This window comes from Aspergillus foveolatus (assembly GCF_047715535.1).
Source record: "Aspergillus foveolatus strain CBS 279.81 unplaced genomic scaffold BDW70scaffold_25, whole genome shotgun sequence".
Lineage (NCBI taxonomy): Eukaryota > Fungi > Ascomycota > Eurotiomycetes > Eurotiales > Aspergillaceae > Aspergillus > Aspergillus foveolatus.
The window spans coordinates 166,026-180,869 of record NW_027396089.1 but is presented as its reverse complement, the minus strand read 5'-3'; the positions used below and the strand labels follow the sequence as shown (position 1 = coordinate 180,869).

The 14,844-nt window shown below is 52.0% G+C and overlaps 5 protein-coding genes across 5 annotated transcripts; 3 read left to right on the top strand and 2 right to left on the bottom strand.

Annotated features, from left to right (window-relative positions):
* Positions 1-1,244: 1,244 nt before the first annotated feature.
* Positions 1,245-3,336, top strand: BDW70DRAFT_54131 (MFS transporter). The gene is made up of 7 exons (XM_073744238.1): positions 1,245-1,569; positions 1,621-1,641; positions 1,707-1,764; positions 1,815-1,874; positions 1,946-2,231; positions 2,295-2,697; positions 2,756-3,336. Exons 1-7 carry the CDS (start codon positions 1,405-1,407, stop codon positions 3,296-3,298), a joined length of 1,536 nt encoding a protein of 511 aa, XP_073595822.1. The 5' UTR covers positions 1,245-1,404; the 3' UTR covers positions 3,299-3,336.
* Positions 3,337-3,425: 89 nt separating this feature from the next.
* BDW70DRAFT_136608 (uncharacterized protein) lies at positions 3,426-4,698 on the bottom strand. The gene is made up of 2 exons (XM_073736893.1): positions 4,443-4,698; positions 3,426-4,377 (listed from the first exon to the last, which is right to left on the bottom strand). The coding sequence occupies exons 1-2, from the start codon at positions 4,630-4,632 to the stop codon at positions 3,725-3,727; spliced, it is 843 nt and encodes a 280-aa protein (XP_073595821.1). The 5' UTR covers positions 4,633-4,698; the 3' UTR covers positions 3,426-3,724.
* Positions 4,699-6,445: 1,747 nt separating this feature from the next.
* On the top strand, positions 6,446-7,953 carry BDW70DRAFT_136605 (Gfo/Idh/MocA family protein). The gene is made up of 5 exons (XM_073736892.1): positions 6,446-6,550; positions 6,602-6,627; positions 6,727-6,905; positions 7,041-7,330; positions 7,405-7,953. The coding sequence occupies exons 1-5, from the start codon at positions 6,520-6,522 to the stop codon at positions 7,905-7,907; spliced, it is 1,029 nt and encodes a 342-aa protein (XP_073595820.1). The 5' UTR covers positions 6,446-6,519; the 3' UTR covers positions 7,908-7,953.
* A 1,597-nt stretch (positions 7,954-9,550) lies between these two features.
* BDW70DRAFT_168327 (uncharacterized protein) lies at positions 9,551-13,279 on the bottom strand (the record flags this gene model as incomplete). Its single annotated transcript, XM_073742434.1, has 6 exons — positions 9,551-11,032; positions 11,092-11,301; positions 11,690-12,271; positions 12,316-12,713; positions 12,760-12,976; positions 13,034-13,279. 6 exons carry the CDS (start codon positions 13,277-13,279, stop codon positions 9,551-9,553), a joined length of 3,135 nt encoding a protein of 1,044 aa, XP_073595819.1.
* A 797-nt stretch (positions 13,280-14,076) lies between these two features.
* On the top strand, positions 14,077-14,841 carry BDW70DRAFT_136600 (acyl-CoA thioesterase). Its single transcript, XM_073736891.1, has 2 exons — positions 14,077-14,233; positions 14,298-14,841. Exons 1-2 carry the CDS (start codon positions 14,157-14,159, stop codon positions 14,728-14,730), a joined length of 510 nt encoding a protein of 169 aa, XP_073595818.1. The 5' UTR covers positions 14,077-14,156; the 3' UTR covers positions 14,731-14,841.
* Positions 14,842-14,844: the final 3 nt, after the last annotated feature.

Sequence of the window (14,844 nt, the reverse complement as noted above, 5' to 3'; positions counted from 1 at the left end):
ACTGGCGCAGGGGTGCGGAGGGGATCAGCCAAACAAAGTGACCTTCAACACATCCACAGGCCTTCTCGCTTCCCTCCCCGGCGATCCACGACAGACGAGCACCCCGTCTCCAATCAACCTGCTAAACAATGTTTGCTATTCGGCTCCAGCTGAGACCGCTACACGGTTGTAGTATGCATGCATGCATCCCCCTCCTGTTCTCGTATTCGCATGCGAACTCACTTCCATTCGGTGTAAATCCTAGTCCGTGTTGGTCGAGCTACAGCTGCAGGAAGCTGTCGCGTCTCTCAATGATGCTCACGCCACAACTGCCTGTTTGGCTGTCGAGGTAAGCACCCTCGACTTTCATCCTTGATTGTCGTCAGCAGGACTGGTGCTAAGTCTAATGTTTGCCTCAGCTCCTGCCACCTCCTTCCGCCTCACTGAACCAAATCCTCGTCCACTCTTCGCAAGGCAACGCCTCAATCAAACCCGTCTCGCGGCATATCTCTATCTACAACCTCTAACTCAGCTAAATCGCCAGTGTCGCAATTCTAACCATTTGATTGGGGCTCTCACGTGGTCTCTACCTCGCGCGAGGGCACTCCTCTGCTGGTTATTGACAAGGTGGAATACCAGTTCTGATTCGCTGATCGCGACACTCAGTATGCTCTCGCATGTGTCTGACACTACAATTATGTTCGGCGTCGCTCTCCCGTTAGCGTTTCACTCATTAAATGGCGTCCGCCATCTGGTCTGGAATACGGGGAAAGGGCTCGGCTATGCAGGTGGCCAGGGGTCAGAGAACGGTCGCTAACACTTGAGCGTCTGCTGTGGCATTTTTTTGTTGCGTGACGGCCTGGCGAATTGGGGGAGTTGATGCCTTGGTGTTTTTGTCTATATATCTGCGGCGGATGGATTTCCTTATCTATAAAGCGGAGCTGGGTGGAAGGTGATATCTTCTTCGACCCACTCCGAGATGACGCTGAGGTCTGAGGATTTCCAAGAGTGCAGTTGCGTCAAAAGAATCGTGAGGACATGCATGCATGATCTGCCATGGAGGCGGAGGAAAAGTGAGGGAGAATCTCAACTCCGTGACTTGCATAAACGACGCCAAGCACAGCGACGGTGGATCGATTTCGGGAAGGATTTCATGTCGATTGGGGTTCGTTCTTTGCTCGCATGCACACAATTGCACACCCCTCCACTATCCCACCTGATCAGCCATCAGCCATCAGCCGTCAGCCAGCCCAGCCAGCCGCAACTCCTCCCGAGTCCCGAGTTCCAAATCCACGCCTGGACTGAGCATTCAGAATGTTTCTCCTCTCCTTGCTCCTTGTGCCTTGCTCCTTCTTTCCTCTCTCTCAAACCCCATAGCGCAGCTGTAGGAACAAGTTGTCGAGTCAATTGTGGCCATCAAACATCATGGCGGGGCAATTGCTCAGCGATCCTGGATCTTCACCTTGCCGGTCTTGTCAGCAGCAGGAGCCAAACATGGAACCCTCCGATAGTATGTCCGCGCCATGGATGGTGGAGCTTCGCTCGTCCAAAGCCTTTGTTACCTGGGTTGTGGCCATTGCGGTCTTCACGGTTTGTTCTGCTCTGGATGTTTTTTACCTTGATTGCTGACTAGCCCTTTAGGACGTCTTTATATATGGCATGGTGCGTACATACTCGGTCCACGCATCTTTAGAACTGGCGAATGCTTACCAGAGCTCATGGCATAGATCATACCTATCCTGCCTGATGTATTGAAGACTAGAGTCTCCATTCCAGAGGACGAATGTATGTCTTTTCAACCCAGCACCAGCAGAGTTTCAACTCACAGACTCTAGTACAGAAATGGATCTCTATCCTTCTCGCAGCTTTTGGAGGGGCGCTCTTTGTCGGTTCTCGTGAGTCTATCCATTCCCGCGTCTCTTATTATGTATACGCACACCACCTCCAATACTCACTGAGCCAGCAGCGTTCTTCGGTTACCTCGCAGACAAAACCTCCTCTCGCCAAGCACCCTTCATGGTCGGCCTCCTGGCACTAGCCGGGTCAACGGTGGTGTTCTGGTTCGCGCGCACAATAAAAGCGCTGGTCATTGCGCGCACGTTCCAGGGTCTCTCCTGTGCCGTCGTTTGGACGGTGGGCATGGCACTCATCGTAGATACAATGGGGAAGGACCAGGTTGGTGCGGCAATGGGGATTGTCTCGACGGCTATGACTGTAGGTACTGTTATGGGGCCGTTTATTGGAGGAGTTGTGTAAGTCCTCTCCCTGAATTTCTTAACCTCTGAAGAATTATTGAGCTGATGGTCCTCGGTCAGTCTTTCCAAAGCAGGTTACCACGCTGTCTTCGGGCTAGCAATTGCACTCATCTTCGTGGATATTGCGCTGCGATTGATGATGATCGAACGCAAGAACGCCAACAGATGGATTGACGACGCCCACTCCGTATCGGGGTCCGAGTCAGGGACAGAAACAGAGAGGCTCATGTCCCCGGCCACAACTACGCTTGCCTCTGCATACGAATCCATCCCGAGGGTACATGAACACCCACGCGATTTCGAATCTCAGAGCCGGCATTCGACCTCCAAGTCCGTCGCAGAGGGCTCAACACCCACAAGGAGCTCCATGCCCGGCATACTCCGCATGATGTGCTCGGTCACCCTCCTCATCGTCCTGCAAGCAACCCTCGTCGAAGCAATGGCCTGGGCCTCGTTCGACTCTGTACGCTTCCTCCCAACTCTTCCACCTCGATGATTTGTTGTAAATCTAATGCCCGCAGGTTCTCCCCCTCTACGTCCGCTCCACATTCTCCATGACACCCCTCGGAATAGGCCTATGCTTTATACCCCTTTTCCTCCCCTCCTTCCTATCCGCACTTATCGGCTCCGCCGTCGACAAGCACGGAAGCCGTCCAATCGCCATTTTGGGCTTTCTTATTGACGTGCCCGCATTCTTCCTCCTCCGCCTCGTATCATCCAATGCCCTCCGCGATCAAATAATCCTCTATTTCCTCCTCTTCTTCGCGGGCCTTGCTGCAGCGCTGAAGTCCGTCTCGCTGATGGTGGAAGTTACCCGAGCCATTGAGGCGAAGGAGCGGCTGTGCCCTGGGATTTTTGGGGAGAAGGGAGGCACGGCGCAGGCGTACGGGTTGTTCAATGCTGCTTGGAGTGGGGGACAGGTTGCCGGACCGCTTGTGGCTGGGTGGTTGGTTGATTCCTGGGGTTGGAATGTTATGGTTAGTGTCTTTGGGGGGATTAGTGCGGTTACAGCGGTGGGTTTGCTTGTCACGACAACGGCGGCAACGAAGGGAGGGCGGGAGTAGGATATCCAAGAATAGGTCTGGTAGGGGTGGTCGTGGATTATCTCGGGTTACAAGTATGTTGGGACGTTGTTTAAAAATAGACGTGAGTATATTGGAGGAAGTCGAGACTGTAGAGGAGGGTCAAGGGGACTAAGAAAAGCTCAGTGAGTCCTTGAATAATATATAATCAATAGCTAGGAGTATATAACGCCTGAATCCATATCGAACCAAAAGAAAAAATTGACCCCAGGTATCCATATCCGTATCCATCCATAACCATGCACGTAATCATAACTCGTAAATCCCGTCCATCGCAAATAAAATAAACAAGTCCAGACACAAACAGCGAGTCTCAGGGTATATATATCAATCAGAGCCCAAAAAGCAAGAAGACCAACTCCACTCCTCCAGCGCGCTTTATTGAGCAATGCAAGACCGAAAGAAAGCCTACCCAACCAACGCCCTAATCCTCTCAACTCTCTCCATCGCCTTTTCCAACCTCTCCAATCGATTCCTTTTCTCAATATCCCGTCTCTCCAAAACCGCGACCCTTTCCTCCAGCCTAGCCCGCGCCTTGCGCTCCTGCGCAACCATTTCATTCGCCTGGCTAAACAGCTGCGCCGTCAGTTCTTCCAGCTCGGTGCTTGCTTGCGTAAGTTGGGTCTCTGCTGCCTTGCGCAGGCTCTGCTCGCGGTTTAGCGCGTTCTGAAGCTCGAGGGTTTCTTCAAAGGAGGGGCGTGGTGTTGGGGTGTCGGTGCGCGGTTGTGAGAGCGGAGGCGGGGATTGAGTGAACGGAAGCAGCTGGCATTGTTGCGCTCCCGGCGATGCCGGTGGTTGTGACTGCGACTGCGGCTGGGAGGACGCTGAGCTGGGACGGCGGTAGGGGAGGAGCGAGGCAAGGGATGAGAGGCGGCTCTGGGTCTGCTGGACTTGCGGGGGTGATTGAGACTGCGAGTTCGACGGCGAATGCGAGGAGGTCGAGGTAGACGATATCGAGAGGCCGTTTCTCGAGGTGAAGCTAGACGGCTGGTTCTGGCCTTGGTTTTGGCTTTGGGCACGGAGTCGTCGTAATTCCGCTTCGTATTCGAGCAGTTTCTCTGCTGTAAACATAGAGTTAGCGGAGCAGTTCCCGCGGGAATCTTGATCAAGATAGAAGCCAACTTACACATTTCCGCAGCCTGCACATTCAGAAACTGTACCTGGCCTTCCAACTCCTTCACCCGGCGCCGCGTGGGTTCTGCGGGGTGAGACTGCGACCCCGGCGCCTGGCCGCAGGTCGGACAATTAGTCCCAAAGGTCGAAGGCACGCTGACTAGCGTTGTGGGTGTATACGCGGTTGCTGTGGTTGTCGCCATTATACTATAGTAGCGGAACGTATCATCAAGCCATGAAAAAGAACAATAACAAGAGTAAGATTCAGAATAAAATTCAAACTGCGGAGTGCACGGTGGAGGTGAAGGATTTAAGGAGCAGAATCAAAGGACAGCCTGTGACTGAAGGCTGGAACACCAACCGAAACGCAGGGACAGCCTAATTATAGCCACCAGCGTCAATAGTCTGTCTGTCAGGGTTTCAGTGCGAGTCAGGGGTGCGCTGGCATCTTCGTCTACGGCGTAGAAGGAGTAGGCTCAATGTTTGGAGACCTTCAGGTATGATTGTCGATCGTTTCGATCCCATTCCTGGCTGGGATTATTTATTCGAGGTGTCGCTGTCTAACCCCTCAAGTTGTCCAACGGCTATTTAGTCCTCCACAACGAACACGTGCATCCCCACCATGACTTCCTTTCCATTTGTGATGGGTCATCATCAATGATCTAGACTGATATTCTGGAAATTCACGATTTAAAAGACCATCGAAATCATCTGCAATCACGCAAGTGTACAGCAAACATATCCTTGTCTTCTGCACAGCTCGCATTGTTGAATCTTGATACTCTGCTAGCCTGCCCCAGCCTCTCCAGCCTCATTCTTACAGAAACTCCTCCTTGCGCATGTACTGTGTAGTTCAAGCCAGCCCTACATGCAGAGCCCATCTACTGTTTCTACCATGATGATATATTATTGGTTACTGACAATAGCTTATGCAAATCATACAGTTTCACCCGCCCTCATCCACCCAGGACCTTACATACTGGCGCGGCAAGGCTTCAAAATGATACGACCTTGTGCGGCCACGGAAGCTTGCAGAGTGCAAAGAACGGGTGGCTGTCCCCTTCGCATTGACAGGGGCTTGCGGTGTATACCAGCCGAGCATAGGAATGCGGGGGCACCGCTTGTGGGAGACCCCAAACCAGGGGGAAAGCATTCTCTACGCGCTTGATTTGACCTTTATAAATCCGGACGTAGATCAGAAAGGTAGCAATTTCTGGTCTATCCTAGGATGAAATATCAGCCTCCAGTATTCGAGGGACGCACTGGCGCGGGCGCTGTTGCTTGCAGGGAGAGCCTATCGAGGCAGTCGCAGACAGAATGCTTGGGTGCTCACTCAATACAATCAGCCCGCTAGCCCCTTCTTAATGTTCTTGCCGGAAGTTGCTGAGTTTGCGCTGGACTAAACCGCGTAGAAGACTGATACGAGGGTAGTGACGAGGCTGACAACGAAGACGGCTCGAGATGTCTAGCGCACCGCACCAGAGGCTTTTCATCTGAGTCGCAGTGGTGGCCACTTGAGCGGTTGTAGCGGACTTGAGACCGCATATTTTGTCAGAGACTGTAGTTGGTATGTAGTCAGGCACACAGCCGTCCAGGCTCACTGCAACTGCGAACAAGGGGCAATCCTCTGGCAACAATCTCTTAAGCACTATGGGCTCGTCGTTTCGGACTGTAGTATATGCTTTTCAATCTGGTTTGGGACGTCCTTAGTATCATGAAAGATTAGCAGGGGTTTGAAGCATGGAGAGAAGCGACTGTACGATACCGATGACGTGCATATTTAGGTAAGTGAGTATAATTCAGCCCATAAAGCAACGGGCTGATGGGCTATCGCGACTCTGCCCCAATGCATCCGGACAGGTTTCGGGGATTAGCCATGGTCTTACCTACTTTGGAGCGGAGCGAGATCGGGTTCAGCCGACAATACGCAGGGTCAGAAGCCTGGGCCTTGTTTGAATCCATGATGACAGCTACCCCCACCTTGTCCATCATCAAATATATATTTCCGACCGCCAACAGATCAGATCAAGGAAACCTCATTTGAATACCTACTCCCTCATCTATCAAGATTACTTCAAGAACCGAGCAAAATGACCATTGGCGTCGCTATCATCGGCAGCGGTTAGTTCTTTAACCTCTCAATCACTATTCATGAAACTAACAACATATTAGGCATCTTTGCCCGGGAGCAACATCTCGTACGTCACCTTACAATGCACCATCTGAATGCCCTGTCATTTTCAGCGTATTGGCCAGCGCATTGACTTGGTACTGAATACTAACGATTTCGAATCCAGCCCGCAATTAAAGAAGCGCCTACGCTCTCGCTGAAAGCCATATACTCGCGCTCCCTAAAATCCGCGCAGGGTCTGGCAGAGGGCCTTGAGGGTGTCGATCTGTATTCGGATGACTCAGGCGCAGGGAAGAGTTATCAAAATCTCCTTGCGAGACAAGATATCGGAGCTGTTATTTTGGCGTGCGTATAACCTGCTCTCCCAGGCTCTTACACCCGAGTCATAGCCTAGATTTGTCCCTAAGGGTCTACGGTGTTGAAACGCTGAGCCCGGGAGGTGTTACAACTGGGTTTAGAGGAAGCGCTGACTTTTGATAGCCTCCCCATTGTCGCGCAACCGGCATATATCAAGGAAGCCCTGGCTGCTAAGAAGCACGTTTTGTCCGAAAAACCGATCGCCAAGGACCTTGCTACCGCGCAGGACCTGATGACATGGTACAATGACAACGCCAACGTTGACAAGTCCAAGACGTTTTGGGGTGTCGCGGAAAACTTCCGCTTCATTCGCAAGTGGCTGAAGACAGCGGAGGAGGTGCAGAAACTGGGGGGGGTGAAGACCTTCCGAGTCGTCGTGCGAAATAAGGTTGGGACGGAGGGAAAGTACTTTAGTAAGTCCCATTCTCTCAGTTGAAGCTACAGTCTACAGTGGCATTCGTCGAGGCGACACGCTAACCTGGTATAGACACACCCTGGCGTAAAATCCCAGAATACCAAGGTGGATTCCTCCTTGATGGCGGCATCCATACCGTCGCTGGTGTTCGGCTCATCCTTGGTCGCGGAAAGAACAGTCTTAAAAGTCTGACCGCGCAGACAAGCCAACTACAGGAACACCTGCCTCCTATAGATACGGTCGACGCGCTGCTGACGACAGCATCCGGCGCCGCGGGTGTATTCAGCCTTTCATTCGGATCTGAATTCAAGGACTCCGTGCTGGAGTTTACGTGCGAGAAGGGTGTGGTGTCGCTGGTTGATGATCGATTGACCGTAAACGGTGTTGCGACCGAAATCCCTTTTGAGGGGGTCGGTGTCAAAGAGGAAGTCAAAGCATTTGGAGAGTCGATCGTTAATGGAGAGTTGAATAAGAAGTTAGTGCCGGATGAGGCGTTGGCGGATCTGGAGGTTTTGGAGATGATGTTTAGAAGCGGCGAGGATGGTGGAAGGAAGACCTTGAAATTGCAAGAGTGAACATGATCTTCATGACGGGGACTGAAAGTATAGTTCTAGAAAAGGCTAGGCTAGTTAAAATGGATGATCTAAGTCAAAATCAGAAAGTCGTAGGGCAGGGCCCAGTAACCCTATCACGTGCCCACAGGTCATCCCGCTCGCTTAGCAAAGGGCACTAACGGGGTCACTGGCAGTCTCGGGCGGCCAACCCTCAGCGCGAAATTTCGAGACCGATTTCGACCGTTCGACAACTCCAGCGCCAACGGGACAAACGACAAGGTATATTCATTGCTTGACTCTGCTCGTCCAAGAGATTTCATTGATGCTAACAATTGCGTGAAGATGGTCCTCGCTAAGAAGCACGTCCCTATCGTCAAGAAGCGTATGTCACCACCACCTATCACCCATTGCCCTGCCTTGAGAGTGGAAGAGGAGGATTGAAAAATAGCACAAAACGAAAAGCGGAGGTTGACTGGAAAATCTTTTGATCGCTCGATTGGTTTTGTTTGAAATTGGGATGGAAGATATAATCGACGAACGACTCGGGTCAACCACAAGTTTATATGATCAAGTCTGACTGATCATCTATACAGGCACCAAGCGCTTCACCCGTCACCAGTCCGACCGCTTCAAGTGCGTGCCGGAGTCATGGCGCAAGCCCAAGGGTATCGACAACCGTGTCCGCAGACGCTTCAAGTCGAACATTCCCATGCCCTCTGTGCGTCCCCCGCCACAATCCGCTTTCAAGTTCGATTTAAATCGAAACATGAAAAAGATGAACAGCGAGACTAATTGATACCTGAATAGATCGGTTACGGTAGCAACAAGAAGACCAAGCACATGATGCCCTCCGGCCACAAGGCTTTCCTCGTTCACAACGTTAAGGACGTCGAGCTCCTCCTCATGCACAACCGCACCTACGCTGCTGAGTGCGTCCCACAATCCTAGACCTGTGAATTTGACCATCTCGATTGGAGGACTAATATGCTCTACTCTAGGATCGCCTCCGCTGTCTCCTCCCGCAAGCGCGTCGACATCATCGCCAAGGCCAAGGCCCTCGGTGTCAAGGTCACCAACCCCCGTGGCCGTGTCACTACTGAGGCTTAAATGGAGAGCGTTGCGATTGATTGAAACGAAAAAAAGCGAAAATGATTCTGGGAATGAATTGATAAAGCGCGGGCTCTGCGGTACGGTTACGGTTGCGGTCGCGGACGAATGGACTGGGCTGAGCTGGGCTGGAGGAAGTCCATCGAACAAGGACAAGGGGTGGAATATGGCACGGGTCGATTTTGTTATACATACCCTACCATCCATCTATCCATTTAAATACCAAATGAGTTGTTGAATGGATTCGCGGTCTTCTCGGTTTATTTTTGCTAAGACTTGCTCTGTCTGTTCCATCGGTGTCAGGCATGAAAATTGTGGAGTGGATGGATTTCCTCGTTCCTATGGTGCTCTCAGACAGTACATCGGATTGACAGCGTAGTCTATTGTCTAAGGTCTGACTCTGGGTATATTCCAATCGGTATCCGGAGTAAACGAAAACGTCAAGCGAACGCATTGAGCCCAATTCAACTCCCACTTGATGCAACATGCACGCAAACAAACAAACAAGCGCTTTATCTCTGGGCCTTCGCCCATAAACAATCACCCATAACTAATACTCATGCAGTCCCAGCACCAGCTGTTGCAACATCCTCAGACTCCTCGGCCTGCCTTGCCGCCGAGATATCAATCATGCCCACACCCTCAACCAACGCCGTAACACCCTGCTTGCCGTTTCCCTTCTCATTCTTCTTCGAATCATCCCCCTCATCAACTCCAATGTCTGGCACTACCCCATCACCAACAACGACTTCCTTTCCTTCTTCCTCCTCAACCCACTCCGGCACCTCCGTCGGTCCCTCGACGCCCTTGGGCGGGCGTGCCCAACTGGGCATCTTACTGCGGTAGCTCCACTCGCCGTGGGCATCCGAGTACGCAACCGCGTGTAAAAATATACCTAGCTCATGCACACCTGGGTCGGTATACAGCTCTGTCCCGCATACGTCGCACTTCTCGCCGGAAAGTCTTTCACCCTTGCGTTTTTGGTATTCGGCCACGGCCGCCTCGTGCTCTTTTGTCATTATTGCTTCGACAACGGATGCTGAGGTCCCCGGCGGGAGAAGAGGAGGTGTTGTGAAGTGCGTTCGGTAGGAGACCTGGTCCTTGTCCTCGCCTTTGCCTGAGCTTGTGCTTTGCTCTCCTGACGGTTGCTCTGAGGACGGTTTTGTGGACGGCGCTGGCTTTGGTTTCGGCGTTTCAACGGGCCCTATATCCGGGACCTCCGTGCGCCCCATTGCCATCAGCCGATCGATAATTTCCTCGTCCAAATCCGCCGACGAGTCATTCTTCCCCAGGTCAGGCCCGAACACGCGTCTATTGCTGTAAATCGGGTCGTTGCTGATCGGGTGTCCCAGAAACTGCAGATGCACGCGGATCTGATGCGTGCGGCCAGTAAGCGGAAAACAGTGGACAATACTGTAGCCTTCGCTTTCGTTGACGTACGAAGGGGGCGGTGTTGCTGGTCTAGCATTCTCACCCTCGTCGGAAGTAGATGTAGTAGGAGACGGCGGCGGATAATACGCCAGCCGCCTGAACTTCGTCTTGGCTTCTTTGCCCGTTGCTCTGACCCGGTTCAGTCCAACCTTTGGACTGACACTCATAATCGGCTGGTCGACAACGACAACACCATCGGGGAATCGCCCCTTCACACGCGCAACATACTCCTTTTGCACGGTGCGTTCTTTTAATTTCACGGTCATCCGATCTGCCCCCTGCGCTGTCTTGCCCACAAACATGACACCGCTCGTCAGCCGGTCCAAGCGGTTACAAGGGCGCGGCACATATGCGCCTCCATTCTGGATCCGCAAGATCTCCATCACGCTGTTGTAGTGGTACCGTCCCGTTGAGTGCACGGGGACGCCCGCTGGTTTGTCGATAACCAATAAATCGTCGGTTTCATGGATGATGCCGATCTCGTTTCCGGTTACGGGGGGTTCGTGCCGGTGGAGGGTGTGCGAGATGACCTCGCCATTTTTTAGAACGGTGTGCGGGCCGGCGGGCTTACCGTTCACACAGACGTTGCCGCTTTCGAGGGCTTTTTTCTAATTTATTATGAAATGTCAGCGGATGTTTGGAGGATTTTCTGTAGATGTGAACGTACGTAGTAGCCGGGTTCGCGGTCGCGGAATTCAGAGGTGAAGATGTCTATCAACTCCCTGTTTCGCCAGCGTTCCTTGCAGTATGTATTGTAGGTGTAGTGGTACGGATACACGCGACGCAGCCCTCCTTCGAAATAATAGCGTACCGGCAGTCCCTCACATGGCGTGATAGCCACCTTGGGTGGTTCCTGAACAGGGTCCGGAGGAGGCACCTTCAGCGTGGTGTCGACGGGGACAAGAGACATGATGGGAGCCGGAAATTTACCTCGACGAACGAGGTACTCGGCGATTCGAGCAGACGGCGCCAGAAGGGATAACGGTGTTGTTGGTAAGGTTGCTGGGTTCTGGAAAGTATGGAGGGGAGGGGCACAAATTATTTTGCGGGAAGTTCCTGGCGCCACAGGAAATTTATAATTTATTCTTTCTTGTCCAACACATACTATATTTAACACGTACGTCCACAGTGTCCCTTCCCGAGAAATTAAAGATAGGACTAATGATATATAGTAGTGGAAGAGAGACACCCTATTCAACATTTTATGATAGAGGAATTGGCGCATAGAACGAGAATTTCCCTTTCGGGTCGTACCTCCTCTTCACTTCCTGCAACTTTTCAAGCCTCCACGGCTCGTACCCATACCATGCCCGGGGTCCCTCATACCCAGAAGCGTAGTTGACATATGCGTGCAATTCGCCTGGATTCTTGGTTGTCCTCAGAAGAATATTCCGCAGCAAGTCTCCAAACTCCATGGCGGCCTCCTCTTCCTCTTCGCTGTCAGATAGGTAGGCAATAACGGGCGAGATTAGCAAATCGTCGTACCGATAAGGGTACGCCGATGAGTTTTGAGGATAAGCCTCGACGCCCTGCGCGGAGTACTGTTCAAGGAGGATCATAGATTTGTTGAATGGTGAACCCTCGGCGGTGCCGTTTGCGAAAACGTCAAAGAGCCTCTGTTGTGCCTTGGGGTCGTACCGCGGGAAACCGATAGGGAACCGCACCTTGTTGGCCTCAGCTGCGCAGCCTCTCGAGTTGGCAGCCGTTTTGATCCATGTGGGAATGTCGGTATAGAGCCCGACGGCTTTGGCAAGCGCAGGCCTTTGAGAAATCTCTCGGAAAGGGTCAATAAGCTCCGGCTCGATTTCGTCAAGAGCCTCACGCATGAAGTTGGCCAGGTAAATAGGCTGAGGTGTTAGCCGGGCTTGACAGAGTAGACGAGTGGACTTACCTCTGTTGGATGCAAGGGTGGAATGCGGACGAGGTATGTCCAAACCATGAAACCGGGAGGCTGGATATCGGCGAGCACGTTGAATGCTGCGAACAACTCCTTGGACTGGTTGCCGGTGAATAACAGCTGCTCATACGCCCACTTTCCTTGCTCTGGTGCGTCGTAAATCTTCGAGGTGACCGAAGTTACAATTCCAAAGTTGTGGCCTGCGCCTCGCACCGCCCACCACAGATCCCTATCTCCTTCGTTCTCCGAAACAGTTACGATCTCGCCATCTGCTGTGGCAATCCGTAGTGATACGAATTGGTCGGAAGCCATACCGTACTTGCCTTGCAACGTGCCGTGGCCACCACCCAGGGCTGGTCCAAGATAGCTTACGCACTCACAGACGCCATGAACTGCAGATGTTAGCCGAGTTTCTAATCCTCACGATCAGCTGCTCACCAGTGTATTTTCCCTGCGCGAAGAGAGCTGGAATCAACTCTGCCGATCTGATGCCGCCTCCAACCGTAACCGTTTTACCATCCTGAGCGATCTGGATGAAGTTGAGCTTGTGCATCCAAATCTCGATGCCGTGATCGATACTCGACAGCGACGAGATCGAACCGTGCCCACCGTTGACAGCAAGGAAGGGCAGGTTATTGGCATTGGCGTATTTGATCTACGTCTTGTCAGCTGTGTTCGACTAATTCATCGTGAGTTGTCACGAGCAACCCACAGTCTTCGCCACATCTTCTTCTTCAGCAACCTCAACAACGATCGTGAAGTTGGGCGGGTGGTAGTACGACCATCTCTCCGTCGCCAATTGAAATATTTCTTCATGGGGTAAGTAGATGCCCGCGTTAGCAGAGAGTTGGGGCGCCAGGGTGGTCTGAATATCGTCACGGCTGACAAGCTGTGCATGGCTGCCCGTGACCAGGAGGGTGAGCCCGGCTACACTGAGCCAGCGAGACATGGCTCCCATGATGGCGTGAGTTGCAAAGCGGATGGAATCGTTATGGTAAAGGTAAATAGCTGAACGATTGTGTTATAAATGAAATGGCGAGAGGAATGTATACTTCTCCGGCTAAACATGCAGCATTCTCGATGGCTGGATAAACATTCCTAAGGGCGCGCCTTGGGTAAAGTGAAGAGAACGAGGACTGCACCCGGTAAATGAAATAATTCCCGTTCGATTGAGACCAGCTGGGAAAGAACGAATGACCCGCTGACATGGTGAGAATGGCTTGAAAGACTCCATAGGGTAAGTCCGTTTACAGACCGGCGTTATCGTTCACCGAACCCGTAGTAGTACCTGGTACCTACTCTTGCATACTCTGAAGGTAATTAGACTCATCTTGCAGTCGAGAGTGGTCACGATGCGTTGAAAGGTGAACGTGGCTTGGCTGCTGGCCATTAAGTTTGCTGTAAGGGACCATAGAGCGAATTATATATATCGGCCGTGGAGTGTCCCCTATTGATATTTATGAAGCAACTCGAACCACGTTTATATATCGTACGAGACCAAATTGTAAAGCCACGACCGCCAACAAAATCCCTACGGGGAATATCTGCGTATACTCCTTTGGATTCAACTGCATCAGATTTTCTTACATGCATAAATCGACGTTTGCTCGGCTTGGGCTTACTGCGGCCAAGCCCGGGATATCAACAGTGACGGCATCTCCAGCTGGACCTCGGCTGATCTCCCCGCAGGAGCAATATTCAAGTTTACCTCGCTTCATAACCTCACTTTACTTATCACTTTGGCGTACCGGTAATTCTACATAGGTACTTCTAGTGAGCACTGTCCCATACATCACACTTTTAGCCCTCAATTCCAGGACGTGAGCAAGACCACTATGCCCAGAGAAATTGACCTTAAGCGCCGCCGCACGCGCAAGGACTACATCTTCCACCAGACCTACCGCACGCGATGGTACAGCACCTCTTCTCTCTCTTTCTTGCCTACAACGCCCACCCACTAACATTTTACAAACAAGGCACGATAACGACATGTACGCACACCTGAACAACACCGTCTACGCGCAGCTCTTCGACTCGATCATCAACCACTACCTGATAACCGAGTGCGGCATGGACCCCTTCTCGTACACTTCCTCGACCCCAGCCAAAAACGACACCAATCCGTCCGGCCAAGTCGCCATTATGGTGAACTCCTACTGCGACTACTTTGCGTCTGTCTCGTACCCGGATATTCTGGATTTAGGATTGCGTGTGAACAAATTGGGTTCGACGAGCGTTACGTATGAGGTCGGGGTTTTTAAGCAGGGCGAGGAGGATGTCAAGGTCGTTGGCGGTTATACGCATGTTTGGTGTGAGAGGGGGGTCATGAGGCCTGCAAAAGGTGGAATGGAAAGAGGGATTCGGGAGGCGTTGGGGAGGTTGCTGGTTAAAGAAGAGAGTAAGATCTGAGGAAAGAGGTGAGGTGACTGATTGGGAATTGAAAGAGGTGTATATATCGTTGATCAAGGCTTCATTTGGCTCTGAGCTGGGATCGGAGCGGAATCATATCATAGGTCGGACTCG

Excerpts from the sequence above, each read along its gene's own strand:
- BDW70DRAFT_54131 (XM_073744238.1), top strand. The coding sequence starts at position 1,405 with ATGGCGGGGCAATTGCTCAGCGATCCTGGATCTTCACCTTGCCGGTCT. Across the intron at positions 1,765-1,814 it reads CTCCATTCCAGAGGACGAAT|TACAGAAATGGATCTCTATC; the intron begins GTATGTCTTTTC and ends CACAGACTCTAG. Across the intron at positions 2,232-2,294 it reads CCGTTTATTGGAGGAGTTGT|TCTTTCCAAAGCAGGTTACC; the intron begins GTAAGTCCTCTC and ends GTCCTCGGTCAG.
- BDW70DRAFT_136608 (XM_073736893.1), bottom strand. The coding sequence starts at position 4,632 with ATGGCGACAACCACAGCAACCGCGTATACACCCACAACGCTAGTCAGC. Across the intron at positions 4,378-4,442 it reads TGTGCAGGCTGCGGAAATGT|CAGAGAAACTGCTCGAATAC; the intron begins GTAAGTTGGCTT and ends CTATGTTTACAG.
- BDW70DRAFT_136605 (XM_073736892.1), top strand. The coding sequence starts at position 6,520 with ATGACCATTGGCGTCGCTATCATCGGCAGCG. Across the intron at positions 6,628-6,726 it reads TTGCCCGGGAGCAACATCTC|CCCGCAATTAAAGAAGCGCC; the intron begins GTACGTCACCTT and ends TTTCGAATCCAG. Across the intron at positions 7,331-7,404 it reads GACGGAGGGAAAGTACTTTA|ACACACCCTGGCGTAAAATC; the intron begins GTAAGTCCCATT and ends AACCTGGTATAG.
- BDW70DRAFT_136600 (XM_073736891.1), top strand. The coding sequence starts at position 14,157 with ATGCCCAGAGAAATTGACCTTAAGCGCCGCCGCACGCGCAAGGACTAC. Across the intron at positions 14,234-14,297 it reads CAGACCTACCGCACGCGATG|GCACGATAACGACATGTACG; the intron begins GTACAGCACCTC and ends TTTACAAACAAG.